The sequence below is a fragment of the Leucopleurus acutus genome, assembly GCF_964270905.1.
Source record: "Leucopleurus acutus genome assembly, chromosome: 16".
NCBI lineage: Eukaryota > Metazoa > Chordata > Mammalia > Artiodactyla > Delphinidae > Leucopleurus > Leucopleurus acutus.
In genome coordinates this window covers 72,641,691-72,657,279 of record NC_139158.1, presented here as the reverse complement: position 1 = coordinate 72,657,279, position 15,589 = coordinate 72,641,691, and the positions used below count along the sequence as shown (strand labels likewise).

Genomic DNA, 15,589 nt, shown 5'->3' with positions numbered 1-15,589 from the left:
GAGGCGCATTTACTCCCCATGACAATTATAAGAAGAAAAAGTATAATGGTGCCTACTTTACAGAAACTGACACTAGAAGGTCTTCTGACTTGTCCAAGGCAACGGATAGTAAGTTGTGGTACCAAGGTTTGAATCCAGATTAGGTTAACACTAACATTCATACATTTGCCTACTACACTGTGTCGTATCTATGTGTCCCATTAACTTTTGTATCCCCAGGGCCTGGCATAGTGCCCCCAGGAGTGGGAGAACTAGGGGTGCATTGCCCAACGTCTCAGCTCAGAATCCAGGTCTAAATAGCATTTTTGCATTTGACCTTTTACCCTCCATCTCCACTAACAAGGCTAAGGAGCCTGGGGCCCCTACAATGCTCAGGGCTCAGATGGCCACCTGAAATGGTTTCCTTATCAGCCTGGCGACATCTCCCAGGCCAGCCTCTCCTATTTCTTCTCTGGCCTTTACTCTGTTGGCCTAGCAGTCTTGCTCGGGACAGGAATGACCGGTATCAAGCTTCCCGGTCTCTGGCCAAGCTTCCTGCTTATGCCATTGAAGCTGGGAGGGGCCGAGGAAATGCTCGTGAGGCCACGCCCACTAGGGAAGGTATAAATGGGGGCGGCTGGGCCAGCAGAGCCACCCCTGCCCTCACCATGACGTTCAGTGGCCTCTTCCCCTTCGTGCTTCTTGCCCTGGGAACCCTGGCACCTTGGGCTGTGGAAGGTGCTGGAAATGGTGAGTTGGAGTCACCCTGGTATGATCCTGGCTGCAGGGTCAGAGACGGGGGCTCGTAGTGGTGTGGGGATGGCCCCTTCTCTAGACTGTAATCTCTCAGCTTAGTTTCAGGAGACGTCCCTGGGGGTGTGTTCATGTCCATCTGGGCTCCAAGGTCTCTGTGCAAGCTTCTGAGCATCTGGAAATTCTTTTCCTCAGCCATCTGCCAGCCCAGGTCTCACTGCCTTTCTATTCTTATTCCTCTCTCTTTCTCTCTGCCTCATTTCCCGGTCAGTGGCTCTCCAATCATCAGTCTGACTCTTGCTTGTTCTTCCCGTTAATCTCTGCTTTCCTGTCTTTGGCTCGAGCTCTTCACCTGCTCTGTCGGTTCTATTTATCTCTGTTTATTTCCCTCCATCTCCATCATGCTCAGCCTGCCTCTCTGCCTGTGTGGAGCCTTGCTTCTCCCTGGGGAAAGAAACCTTGGCTGGGAAGCCTATGCCTTCCTCCTGACCACGTGTGTGATTTCATCAAGCCTGTCACTCTTCATGGAGATCAGACAGGGACTTCACTTTGGACTTTGTGGATGGTCCCCTGAGTGAGGGTCACTCCTGGAAAGCGGTGCTTTGTCCAGGAGCCGTGATGGTTACTCAACACCCAGCCTCCTCCAAAACTCTTGAACTTCTCTTCCAAAGCTTTGAAAGCTGGAGACTGCCCTCCTAGAAAACCTGCCCAGTGCCTTATATATGAGAAACCCAAGTGCAACAATGACCGTCAGTGTCCAGAGAAGAAGAAATGTTGCCCTGATACTTGCGGAATCAGATGCCTGGATCCTGTCAACATCTTGAAACAAGGTGAGGAGGTGAGAGAGCCACCAGCCATGCAGCACTGGACAACTGGCCACCTGCATTGACTGGGGGCCCAATGTCAGAAGAGAGCCAGAGCCTACCTTGAGGGGGTATCCCGGCCTCAGGACGGATGTTGTGGTCATGGGGATGGGAGGCTCAGGCTGGGGCAGGGCCTGGGGCAGGGGCTGGGGTCCAGAAGCAGGGGGCTAGTATGGAAGGTACAAGGTTTCTAACCCATGTCTCTACTCTCATCAGTTGAGGAGAAGCCTGGGATGTGTCCAGAGTCCCCCATCCGATGTTTGATGCTTAACCCCCCCAATCAATGTGAGACAGACAGCCAGTGCATGGGTGAATTAAAGTGCTGCGAGGGCCCTTGTGGGAAAGAGTGCCTGCTCCCTGTGAAAGGTAAGGAGGGGCTGGGGCAGGCTGACCTCCTTCCCTCCAGCTCTCTCAGTCTCAGCCCTCTGGAGTTCCAGGCATATAAACAGGGGGACTCCTGATCTGGACCCCAAGGAAAGCCTCTGCCTGACTCCCTTGTCTTCCGAGAGCCCTGTTCCCCAGGCCTCAGGCAAGGATTTCCATAGGATGGCTCATGGCTCTGATTATATCCCAGCCCTTCTGAATAAGGGCCCCAGGGCAAGTGACTCTGAGTCTCAGTTTCCTTATCTGTAAAATGGACATAATGAACTTGAAAGTGCATTGTCAAAAGCACTGTGCACTAAGTATGTATTATTAAGGTTGTTTCCAAGATGTTGTCTAGGGTCAAAGCCCAAAAGATCAGTGGATTTTGAGGATAATCTTGCTCAATGCTCCAACCTTAGAGTTTTCTAGTAAAATAGAGACTTGAAATCGGCCTCCCGATACCAAGACTCACACAACTATATCAGCACCTTGCTATTTTCTCTATCTCAAGGGAGTTCTTGGGGAGAGAATGTGGAGATGACTTGGCTGGTTCCTGTATTGAAGTCCTGATCTCATTTTCTCTCACAGCCTGATTCCTGCCACTTGGAAGTGGCTCTGGATTCCTACTCTGCGTGGTGTGGGAATTCCCTTCTACTCCCACGCTTGGATCACTGGGGCACTCCGTGGTGAAGCCTTGGTCCTATCACCAATATCTTCTTTGCAGAAAGGCTTGGCACCCAGTAGGCTGCCAGCAAATGCCTGTTGATTGGTCAATAAATAAATGAGCATATTTCTCTCTGTACATCCTGCTTCTGTGGTTCATTGGGGAATACCAGTTTGGTGGGAGATGATGAGGGAATGTCTGAATAAGAGGCCTCCCTCTTACAGATATGGAGTGGAAGGAAGAGGCTTAGGGGCTGGACAGACCAGAATTTACATCATGAGTCTGAAAAGCCTTGGCTCTGTGGTTTGGGACAAATGACTTTATCTCCTACATCTTAATCTCTTGCCCTGCAAAGTGATGATAAAAATCAACTTGTCACAGTGTTTGGTGTTTGGAGCATTGGGGTATCCAATGCAAAATGAAGAGCAATGTTACAGGGCCATAGCAGTTTCTCAGAAAATGGTGGATACTTTCCTTCTGTGGTGATCATGAGCCTCTTTCATTTCTCTTCTCTCCCAAGACACTATTGCTTCTATCTTAAAATAAGTGTTGAGCAGAACAACGTGTACCCGATTATCAGTCCCAAGGGAGGACTCCAAACACATATGTCTGTCCATTGTATGCTGGTATCAGAGTCTCCAAGGAAAGCACAGCACGGATAAAACAATGCTTCACTTACACAAGATGCTTCTATAGCGGGCTTCGATTTCCCATGGCTAGGGAGTCTCTCCTGGCACCTGATACCGGGCAATTTACATGTAGGCACTCCTCTCATGACACGGCAGAAGGACCCCATCCCTTCCCCACTGAGGGCAGATACAGCAGTGGGGTTAACCAGATGCCAGAGGGCACACACACAAAACAAAGGAGCATGCGTTGAGCTTAAAACAGGGAAAGATATTTCCACTCATGACCATAAGCCTGGCACAGGTTGTATGGGCTCCTTATGTCTCGGTAAGTAAGTATTCCAGGTCCAAGGCCCATTCTTTTGTAGTGGGGGATGCATGCATGAGACTGCCTTTCCCAACACTAGGAGTATTGTCATGGTAGGTCATTTTGATGACATGTTCTTGGCCAGAACCACAGGACAGTGATATGGTTCTTGACTCAGTGGCGTGGAAAGAGTAACAAGAACCGGAATTCCGAGAGCTAGAGCCAAGTAGGGAACTTTGCTCTATGGATTCTAAAGGAAACAGAGAACTTAATTAGATTAACGATTAAAAAAAAGACAAAATAGGGCTTCCCTGGTGGCGCAGTGGTTGAGGGTCCGCCTGCCGATGCAGGGGACGCGGGTTCGTGTCCCGGTCCGGGAGGATCCCACACGCCGCGGAGCGGCTGGGCCCGTGAGCCATGGCCGCTGAGCCTGCGCGTCCGGAGCCTGTGCTCCGCAACGGGAGAGGCCACAACAGTGAGAGACCTGCGTACTGCAAAAAAAAAAAAAAAAAGCCAAAATAAAATTGTAATTCATTCCTTTCCTGGAAAATGTCACTGGTCTAAGAAAATATTCCATAGTATTTCAACCAATATTCCAAGAGTAACAACTGGGTGTATTAAGTTAACCATTTCAGAGGTGAGGGAAAAGGGGAAGAGCTGTTTAATTCATTTTATGAGCCATTCAATTCATTTTAATTTCATTCATTTTATTTTATTCATTTTAGCCACCCTCCAAGTTGACTCCCAATCATCCTCATCTCTTGGTGTTCACACCCTTGCACGGTCCCCTCCCACCTTTTTGCAAAGTTGGTCTGTGTGACCAATAAAATATTGCAGAGTGACAGATCTTTATGTCCTTATGAAATTAGATCATTAAAAGAGATTAGCTTCCATTTGGGGAGGTTGTGCTCTCCCCGATCATTTGCTCAAGCAGAACTCAGCTGCTATGTTGTGAGGACACTCAGCCTTTTGTGGAGTGGCCCCCAGGGTGAGGAAATAATGCCTCTGGCCAACAGCCTGTGTGGAGCTGAGGCCCTCCAACGATCACGTGAGGGACTTGGAAGTAGATTTTTCAGTCTCAGTCTAGTCTTGTCCTGGCAAACAGCTTGATTATAACCTGTGAGAGACCCCAGGCCAGAACCACCAGGCCAAGCTGTACCTGGATTTTTGTTTTCTGTTACCAAAGACTTCATTGTTATCATCGTTTATCTACAATCTTAAATAAGGTGGGAGATGACAATGCTCGTTAATGTTAATGTTGGTGGTGGAATAACACTTCATCAATTACACATCAAGTTTTACACATTAAAAACCACCCGGTTTGGGGGAACTTTCCTGGCGGTCCAGTGGTTAAGACTCCGTGCTCCCACTGCAGGGCGCACGGGTTCGACCTCTGGTCAGGGAATTAAGATCCTGCATGCCAAAAAATAGAAAAAATAAAAACCACTCAGTTTTATTAATTAACGTATAGTAAGTTCACACAGAGTCTAAATGAAGCCTTCCCAAATCCACTCTATAATCCTCAATCAAAATACAAGTTACAAGCATTCAGATTTTTTGTTCTTCTGATATAATGATCTGAGAAATGTGATTTCAATGGTTTACAAAATGGAAGGTAATTATTTATGGTTTACAAAATGCACAGATGTACATTAATTATGTGACCTTTCAGGGAAGGGTTCCACATAGTTTTCTTGGGTATTTATGAAGATTTCTATATTTCAACCATGTCAACATATATTCATGACTTCTATCTATTTCTATTATGAAGACATATCAGAATCTCAATGAACAGTAACCCTCAGACAGTGAGATGATGTTTATGTTTTTTTTTTTTTTTTAAATAGAGAAATGGTTTTTTTATTTGTCTGTTTGTTTTTGCGGTATGTGGGCCTCTCACTGCTGTGGCCTCTCCCGTTGCGGAGCACAGGTTCTGGACGCGCAGGCTCAGCGGCCATGGCTCACGGGCCTAGCCACTCCGCGGCATGTGGGATCTTCCCAGACTGGGGCATGAACCCGTGTTCCCTGCATCGGCAGGCGGACTCTCAACCACTGCGCCACCAGGGAAGCCCATGTTTATGGTTTTAAGATGCTAAGCTTTGGTACAATTTGTTACGTAGCCATAAATAACAAATTTGCTGATGTTAGTAAAAATTTGATACTACAGCCAAATATTCTGGCCTGTAGAAGAAAAAATAATTATGTACCAATTTTGTCTTCTCTGAGCAAAGTTGGGAACATCTTAAATAGAATGTTAGACATTAGAATTCACGAGGGTTTAAAAAGCTCTCCTAAAAGTGAAATGTGAATTCTTTATTAAAATTAAGAATGGAAATGAAAGGATAGAAATTAATATATAAGAAAAGAAAAGAAAACAAACCTCTCTGAAACTTTGTAGCAAAACCTATATTAAGTTGAATTTTCAGAGGTATTGTCATTAAAGTCATAAACAGAATAAGAGTCACCACTATTTTTCAGCAGTGTATGAGATATACAAAACTATGCAATGAGAGAAAGGAATAAAATATGTAAGAATGAAAAGAAAGATTATTGTCATTATTTGCAGACGGTATCATTTCCTACATAACAATTTAAGACATTCAATACAGTGAATGAAATAAGTTTCATCAGAGTTGCTGGGTATAAGGTCTATACAAGATTCTACAGCATTTCTCCACATTACCCATAATCAGTCAGAAATAATTAAAGTAGACATAAATAATCAAAGAAACAAACCCTACAATATGCCTAGGAACAAACCTAAAAATTATGCCAGAGGGACTTCCCTGGTGGTCTAGTGGGTAAGACTCTGCGCTCCCAATGCAGGGAGCCCGGGTTCGATCCCTGGTCGGGGAACTAGATCCTGCATGCATGCCGCAACTAAGAGGCCCATATGCCACAACTAAAAGATCCCACGTGCTGAAACTAAGACCTGGCACAGCATAAATAAATAAATATTAAAAAAATTTTTTTTAATTAAAAAAATAAAAATTATGCCAGAACTTTATGGATTAAAAAAAAGAATTTTATTGAAGGTCTGAAAGGAGAACTGAATAAATGGAGAAATAATGTTTATGTTTGGAAAGACTCAATGAGGTAAAGATTGCAACTCTTTAAAAAATCATTTATAAATTCAATATAACTGCAATAAAATCCCCAACATTATTTTTTAAAACACCTTGGCAAAGTGATCCTACAGTTCCTATATTAGTATAAACGTTGCAGAAGAATCAAGATCATTTTTTAAAAGTACAAGAATGGGGCTTCCCTGGTGGCGCAGTGGTTGAGAGTCCGCCTGCTGATACAGGGGACACGGGTTCGTGCCCCGGTCCGGGAAGATCCCACATGCCGCGGAGCGGCTAGGCCCGTGAGCCATGGCTGCTGAGCCTGTGCGTCCGGAGCCTGTGTTCCGCAACGGGAGAGGCCACAACAGTGAGAGGCCAGAGTACCGCAAAAAAATAAATAAATAAAAAATAAAAAGGAGTATTTGCAATTAAAAAAAAAAAAGTACAGGAATGGAGGCTAGCCAGACCACATATCAAAATATTATTAATTATATTATTTTTACATTATAATAATAAATGTAGTATGATGTTGGTATAGGAATAAACAAATAGTCTAATGGAATAGAATAGAACATCTAAAAGGAAATCTGTGTATTTGTGGAAATTTGTTATATAAAAAGGAGGAATTTTTACAACTGGGCAGGGCAAAGCTCAAACTAGTAATGAAAACAATTGTTTTATTTTTTAAAGTTCACACTGACAACTTTTATTGAGTTTAATAGTAATTTTTAACATAGAGTATTAGGGTTCTACCCTAAGAGAAACAGAACTGGTAGGACCAGTAAGATATATATATATATATATATATATCACAAATGTATTCATAACAATGTATATATGTGTGTATTTACTTATTTATGTTTATCATGAGGAATTAGCTCACACAGTTATGGAGGCTGAGAAATCCCATAATCTGCCGTATGTAAACTGAAGACCCAAGAAAGTCAGTGGTATAATGTAGTTCAAGTCCGAAGACCTAAGAACCTAAGAGCTGGGACTTCCCTGGTGGTCCAGTGGTACAGACTCCACACTTCCACTGCAGGGGGCACGGGTTTGATCCCTGGTTGGGGAACTAAGATCCTACATGCCTCATGGCACAGCCAGAAAAAAACCCGTTAGAGCTGATGGTGTGAATTTTAGTCCAAGGGCAGGAGATAATGAGGTGAGATGTCCCAGCTCATGCAGAGAGGCAGGAGAAGAGGTGCAAATTCCTCCTCCCTTCACCTTTTGTTCTACTGGGCCCTCAACAGATTGGATGAGCCCACCACACTGGGGAGAGAAATTCACTTTACTGAGTCCACAGATTCAAATGCTAATCTCATCTGGACACATCCTCACAGGCAACCTAGAAATAATGTTTCACTCGAGCATTTCATGGCCAGTCAAGTTGACACATAAAATAAATGATTACAAGTCAACTCGGCACCTATATGAATCTTTTTAAACCATACTTAATCTTCAAGTAAAGACAATGACAGGGTCATAATTCTGCCAGACAGCGTACAATTATCCTGTATACAAACCAAAACACATTCATTCCTTCCCCAGAAGAGGAAGTAAAGCTCTAGAGTGATGTTTACTCTCCTCCTTCATATCCAGTAACAAATTCTATGACATAAAATTAACGATACATAAATACTATGACATAAGGTCAATACATCTTATGTTACATGATAAGGTAATAAGAGAGGAAAGAAAATAAACACACATACACATGTATTTATCACAAAATAAGGAGGAAATGTCATGACTATTACAGTCCTCATTTCTGTAACTGGTCACATGGCTGTAGTTGGTATTTATAACTACCTTTTTCCACTGCCCATTCTATATTCCTTTGTCTTCAGCAAGCACTTCAGCTGGTCATCGTTCTTTACCTGATGGGGTGACCCAAACTTTCATTCCTGAAGGGTCTGGGCCATTAGTGGCCTTGCCTGGATTGGGTCATTGTTTTCTGATGACTTAATTGCAGAGTATGATAATATTACCAGGTCCCTAAGGGATCTCCTGTATTCCAGACATACTCTTCCTTACCTCCAGTGTGGAGTAGGAGTCCAATTTCCCCTTGGTAGTCATGATCAATCATCCCAGCCAACACTGGAACTCTCTTCTTTGACTGTTGATTCAGAGGCATGAGGTACCCAAAGTGGTAGGATGGTAGTTTAACTTCCAGTTCAATGGAATCATCGTTGTGTCTCCTGGTGGAAACATTTCTCCCTCCAGAACTAACCCCTCTAGGCCAACAGTGCACAAAGTCAAGGGGACAAGTAGGCAAAAATTTGCTCATGGCTCCCTGGGGATAATAGTGGGTAGTACCCCTCCTGTCTCTACCTCTTGATTTCGGAACCCGTGAATCCTGGTTATGGGAGAAACAGCATCATATATTGGACACTGACTGAAAGCATAGACAGCCTTCTGAAAAACCTTGTCCCAGCCCTGCAAAGTATTGTCAAACAGCTGGCACTCTACCTGAGTCTTCGAAAGACCATTCCACTGTTCTATAAAGCCAGCTGCTTCAGGATGGTGAGGAACCGGGTAAGACCAGTGAATTCCATGAGCATGGGCCCATTGCCACACTTCTTTTGCTGCGAAGTGAGTTCCTTGATCAGAGCAGTGTTGTAAGGAATACCATGACAGGTGGATAAGGTATCCTATAAGTACATGTTCGGTAGTTTTGGCAGAAACATTGTATACAGGGAAGGCAAATTCATATCCAGAGTGTCTATTCCCCTTCCATGATGGAAGTGGTCCAATGTAATCAACCTGCCGCCAGGTAGCTGGCTGATCACCCCAGGGAACGGCTCTATATTGAGCATGAATGTTGGTCTCTGATGCTGATAGATCAGGCACTCAGGAGTAAACAGTGAATTATACTTCTACATCCCAGAAAGAAACAATTAAAGATGAAATTTTTATAGTAGTATAAAAAATCAAATAGCTATAAATAAAATTAAGAAAAGATGCGCAGAATCTTTATGTAGTAAATAGTAAAACTTTTTGAGAGAAATTAAAGAATATCGAAATAGAAAGAGATATAGCATAATCATAGATTGCAAACCCTAATATTGTAAAGATGTATTTTCTCCCTAGATTTATTTATAGATTCATTGCCACCCTGGATTAAAATCCCAATAGGTTGTTGTTGCTTTGTTTATTTGCATGTGTATGTATCTTGCAGAAGCTATTTAAAAATTTATTTGGAAAAAAAATTTATTTGGAAAAGCAAAGGGACAAGAATAGCAAGGACATAAATGAAGAAGAATATAAGAATAAGACAGAAAGGGGCTTCCCTGGTGGTGCAGTGGTTAAGAATATGCTGCCAATGTAGGGGACACGGGTTCGAGCCCTGGTCTGGGAAGATCCCACATGCCGCGGAGCAACTAAGCCCGTGCACCACAACTACTGAGCCTGCGCACCACAACTACTGAAGCCCGTGCGCTTAGAGCCCGTGCTCCTCAACAAGAGAAGCCACCGCAATGAGAAGCCCACGCACTGCAAGGAAGAGCAGCCCCCGCTCGCTGCAACTAGAGAAAGCCTGCATGCAGCAACGAAGACCCAAAGCAGCCAAAAATAAATAAATTTTGAAAAAACATTAAAAAAATGATAAGGCAGAAAAACTTATGCTACAAATTATTAAGATTTATTATAAAGTTAGAGTAAATAAAATATTGCGATATTGGCCAAGGATAGATTCATAGACCTTTAGTGTATAAGCATTGAATGAGAAGACAGAAAGAATTCAGTAATGTGAACAGGGCAGGTTTAATATGAAAATGATTAGTGGTTACAAGGGATTAACTAAAAAGGAAAGAAAGAAAACCCTAGGGCTGAGGGAGAGTAGTCGGGGAAAGAACAAAATGCAGGAGAGTGAATCCTCTCCAAGGTTAGGATTTCGACTCATTGGAGAGGATGTGGTGACAGCCCACTGGTTGGCAGAGAAGTTGGCTGGGTCGTCCCAAGCCAGAGCTGGTCCACAGTCCGAGGGGTGCTGGAGGAAAGCTCTGGGAAGCTGCCTACTATCATCATCTCACACTGGTCAGAATGACCATCATCAAAAAATCTACAAACAATAAATGCCAGAGAGGGTGTGGAGAAAAGGGAACCATCTTGAACTGTTGGTGGGAATGTAAATTGGTACAGCCACTGTGGAGAACAGTATGGAAGTTCCTTAAAACTAAAAATAGAACTACCATACGACCCAGCAATCCCACTACTGGGCATATACCCTGAGAAAACCATAATTCAAAAAGAGTCATGTACCAAAATGTCCATTGCAGCTCTATTTACAATAGCCAGGACATGGAAGCCATCTAAGTGTCCATCGACAGATGAATGGATAAAGAAGATGTGGCACATATATACAATGGAATATTACTCAGCCATAAAAAGGAACGAAACTGAGTTATTTGTAGTGAGGTGGATGGACCTAGAGACTGTCATACAGAGTGAAGTAAGTCAGAAAGAGAAAAACAAATACCGTATGCTAACACATATATATGGAATCTTAAAAAAAATGAAAAGAAATGGTCAGAAGAACCTAGGGGCAAGACAGGAATAAAGATACAGACCTACTAGAGAATGGACTTGAGGACACAGGGAGGGGGAAGGGTAAGCTGGGACAAAGTGAGAGAATGGCATGGACATATATACACTACCAAACGTAAAATAGATAGCTAGTGGGAAGCAGTCGCATAGCACAGGGAGATCAGCTCGGTGCTTTGTGACCACCTAGAGGGGTGGGATAGGTAGGGAGACGCAAGAAGGAAGAGATGTGGGGATATATGTATATGTATAACTGATTCACTTTGTTATAAAGCAGAAACTAACACACCATTGTAAAGCGATTATACTCCAATACAGTTGTTAAAAAAAAAAACCTGATGCAGCCAAAATAAATTAAATAAATAAATGAATTTATTTTTAAAAAAAGTACATGCACATACATGTTCTTGTCGGCACTATTTCTAGTAGCCAGCGCAAATGGCCATTGGTGGGTGAATAGACAAAATGTTGTGTATCCCTATGACGGAAGTTCAGCCATAAAAAGGACTAAAATACTGATACATGCTCTGACATGGATAAAGAAGCCGGACACAAAAGGTCATGTATGGTATGTCTGCATTTATATGAAAAATCCAGAGATGGAACACAGACTGGAGGTAGCCAGGGGCTGGGGGTGGGGGAATTACTGCTTAATGGTAAGGGGGTTTCCTTTGGAGTGATGGAAATGTTTGGGAACTAGATAGAGGTGGCAGTTACATAGCACTGTGAATGTAGTAAATGATACTGAATTGTTCACTTTAAATGATTGGCTGAAAAAAATAAACAAATAAGGCTCTTTCTTGTCACTACCCCCCCAAAATTAAAATTCTGTTTAACAAAAGATACTGTTAGGAAAAGGTGAACCACAAGTTCACCGGATATTCCTTGCTTTTCTGACCCTGGGGAAGCTGGGGCAGAGGAAGGAGATTGCTGCTACCAAAGGGGAAGTGAAGGCTTCCAGGTACCAGAGAGGTCTAGATCGGACAGTTTAGGAGGACTCCAAGCCCCCATTTCATGGGAGCAGCACTTACTTCAGGGACAGAATGTCCAGACTGTCCTGTCCTGTCCTTTTCTGTCCCACCCCACTCTAGCACTGCCCTAGCACTCCCAGAGCCCAACTTTTCTTAGGTTCTGGACAGATGCCAACAGATCAAATTTTTCCCATGAAATGTGGGTCCATGCCCTTGGAGATCTGACTCCTATTACCTAGAGTATTTCTGAGAAATTGCAAATTCATGTGTATATGTGGGTTTTCACTTATGCCTGCATATGTGTTTCTATGTGCCTGTTGTGTCTTTGTGGCACACCTGCTTGCTACTCAAGGCGTGGTCCACAGACCAGCAGCGTTGGCGTACCAGAGAGCTGGAGAAGTACAGCATCTCTGGCCCATCTAAGACCTACTGAATCAGAATATGCATTTTATGATTCTCATTCACAGTCAAGTTTGACAGGTCTGGCATACCTGTTTGTAGCTGCCCAGGAGAGCTTATAGTTTATTTAGGAGAGAGCGTCAGTACTCATAGGCTGGGTGCATTGGATTGCAGATCTGTATGTTTACAAGCACACTTATGCGTGTCTTTACATGTGGGATGAGGGGAGTATTTCCTGAGGGCTGACTATATTCCAGGCACCCTGTAAATTCTTAACACAATCATTTGTGTCCTCTGTCTCATTTGATTTTGTTGAAGGCCTTGGGAGAAGCAGAGAGTAAGGATGATTTATGTTGAAAGCCTTAAAAATATCCAAATGCTTTGATTATACATTCCACCTCTAGGCATCTGATCCAACAGAGAAATCTGAATTAAAGAAAAAATGATTCATGCACAAGGATTTACATATCCACATAATCTATAAAAGAAATCAAGAACTGGAAATGACTGGTTTGTCCAGTGGAGTTACAGAAATGATGACAAAGCCTTGAAGTGGATAACAATGTAGTCATTAGCTGAGTTCAGCTAAACAATTGTTTCCTGAGTGGCCTTTCCCAGGCAAGCGCATGGTGTACCTGAGTTTGCTAGAGCTGACGCCCCTGCTCTCATGAAGGTCAAGATGTTGATGCAGTTTGTACGACATCGGGAAATTGTGTTATAACATAAACCAGAGAAGAGGATATGAAATTACATATACAGTGTAATCACAGTCAAGGAAAAAACGCACTTGAATCAGAAAGAACAAGCCACACCTTCCCTCTAGACAAAGCGTGGGGAGGAGGCAAGAGGCCCGCCTGAGACCTCGGGCGAGCCTGGACACGTGGTCCTGTGAAAGCCTTGGTTTGTCTTCTGTATAAAGTGCTTCTTATTCCCCATCGATTGCAAGAGCCACAGTTCAAAAGGAGCAAAAGGGCTGCTTCGTGAAATAATGCCAATACTTGGCTGGGAGGATGGCTTTGCAAATTACGGGCAGTTTCGGAAAATGTTTCTCTTTGTGTAGATTTAGACTGTACGCGATCTGAGAATTGTTTATCCTTCAGTCTGTCTCTCATCTCATCCACCCAATATTCACCTGACCTGCGGACAAATAAAGAAAATTATCTGCAGTTCACAGCAGGTGCACTAACCATGTTGTGTCAATGCCCACTCTGGATTACTTTGGGAAACATGGAATGCCAAAGACCTCACCAGATCATCTTGCTGTATTCTTCCCTTACCTCCAGCAAGGGTTATTCCAGACTAAGGACCCCGGGCTCAGAAAAATACAGTCCAGCCCATGTATCACCTTGCAGCAGGGGGAGGAGGCCAAGCCCTGAGAAGAGATAAACTCGTAGGTTACACACATGCTGAAGAAGCGGTGATAGGGTTCTTTTTTTCTACTTCTCCAATTTTTTGACAATGATCGCTTTTTAAAAATGAAACTCTTATCAATGAGTTTAATAATATTTAAGGAGTCCAGAAATTCCTTGTTTCTCCAATTCTTTTTTTAAAGACTTAATGTTTTTAGACCAGTTTCAGGTTCACAGCAAAATTAACAAGGTAGAGAGATTTCCCATACACTCCCTGCCACCACACATGCATAGTCTCCCCTATTACCAACATCCCTCACCAGAGTGGTGCACCTGTTACAGCCAATGAACCTACACTGACACATCATAATCACCCAAAGTCCATCATTTACAGTAGGGTTCCCTCCTGGTGTTGTACATTCTATGGGTTTGCACAAATGTATAATGACATATAGCCATCATTATAATATCATACAGAGTATTCACTGCCCTAAAAATCCTCTGTGCTCTGCCCATTCATCTCCCCCTTCCCAATCTCTGGCAACCACTGATCTTTTTACTGTCTCCATAGTTTTGCCTTTTCCAGAATGTCGTATAGCTGGAATCACACAGCATTTAGCCTTTTCAGATTGGCTTCTTTCACTTAGTAATTCATAGGTGTTTAAGTCCTCCATGTCTTTCCATGGCTTGATAGCTTATTTCTTTTTAGAGCCAAATAATACTCCATTGTCTGGATGCACCACAATTTATTTATTCGCTAACTAAAGAACATTTTGGTTGCGTGCAAGTTTTGGCAATTATGAATAAAGCTGTTATACACATCTGTGTGCAGTTTTTTGTGTAGACATATGTTTCCTACTCCTTTGGGTAAATGCCAAGGAGCATGATTGCTGGATTGTGTGGTAAGTGTAAGTTTAGTTTTGTAAGAAACTACCAAATTGGCTTCCAAAGTGGCTGTACCATTTTGCATTCCCACCAGTGATGTATGGGAGTTCCTGTTGCTCCACAACCTCGTCAGCATTTGCTGTTGTCAGTGTTCCAGATTTTGGTCATTCTAATAGGTGTGTAGTGGTATCTCACTGTTTTTCCTGTTTGCATTTCCCTGATGACGTGCGAGGTGGAGCATCTTTTTATATGCTTATTTGCCATCTGTCTTCTTTGGTGAGATGTCTATTAAGGTCTTTGGCACATTTTTATTTTTTAATTTTATTTTTTTTAAATTTAAATTTATGTATTTATTTTTGGCTGCTTTGGGTCTTTGTTGCTGTGTGCGGGCTTTCTCTAGTTACGGCGAGCAGGGGCTACTCTTCCTTGAAGTACACAGGCTTCTCATTGTGGTGGCTTCTCTTGTTGTGGAGCACAGGCTCTAGGCGTGCGGGCTTCAGTAGTTGTGGTGCATGGGCTCAGTAGTCGTGGCTCACAGGCTCTAGAGCACAAGCTCAGTAGTTGTGGTGCGAGGGCTTAGTTGCCCTGAGGCATGTGAGATCGTCCCAGACCAGGGCTCGAACCCATGTCCCCTGCGCTGGCAGGCGAATTCTTAACCACTGCGCCACCAGGGAAGTCCGGCACATTTTTAAAGTGAGTTGCTTGTTTATTTTCTTATTGTTCAGTTTTAGGAGTCCTTTGTTTATTTTGGATAACAGTCCTTTATCATGTGTGTTTTTTTGCAAACATTTGTCCCCAGTCTGTGGCTTGTCTTCTCATTCTC

At 43.2% G+C, this 15,589-nt stretch overlaps 1 protein-coding gene across 1 annotated transcript; it reads left to right on the top strand.

The window, feature by feature from the left end:
• Window positions 1-647: 647 nt before the first annotated feature.
• LOC309973551 (antileukoproteinase-like) lies at window positions 648-13,203 on the top strand (the record flags this gene model as incomplete). Its single annotated transcript, XM_082857837.1, has 4 exons — window positions 648-729; window positions 1,404-1,562; window positions 1,812-1,961; window positions 13,151-13,203. The coding sequence occupies 4 exons, from the start codon at window positions 648-650 to the stop codon at window positions 13,201-13,203; spliced, it is 444 nt and encodes a 147-aa protein (XP_082713963.1).
• Window positions 13,204-15,589: the final 2,386 nt, after the last annotated feature.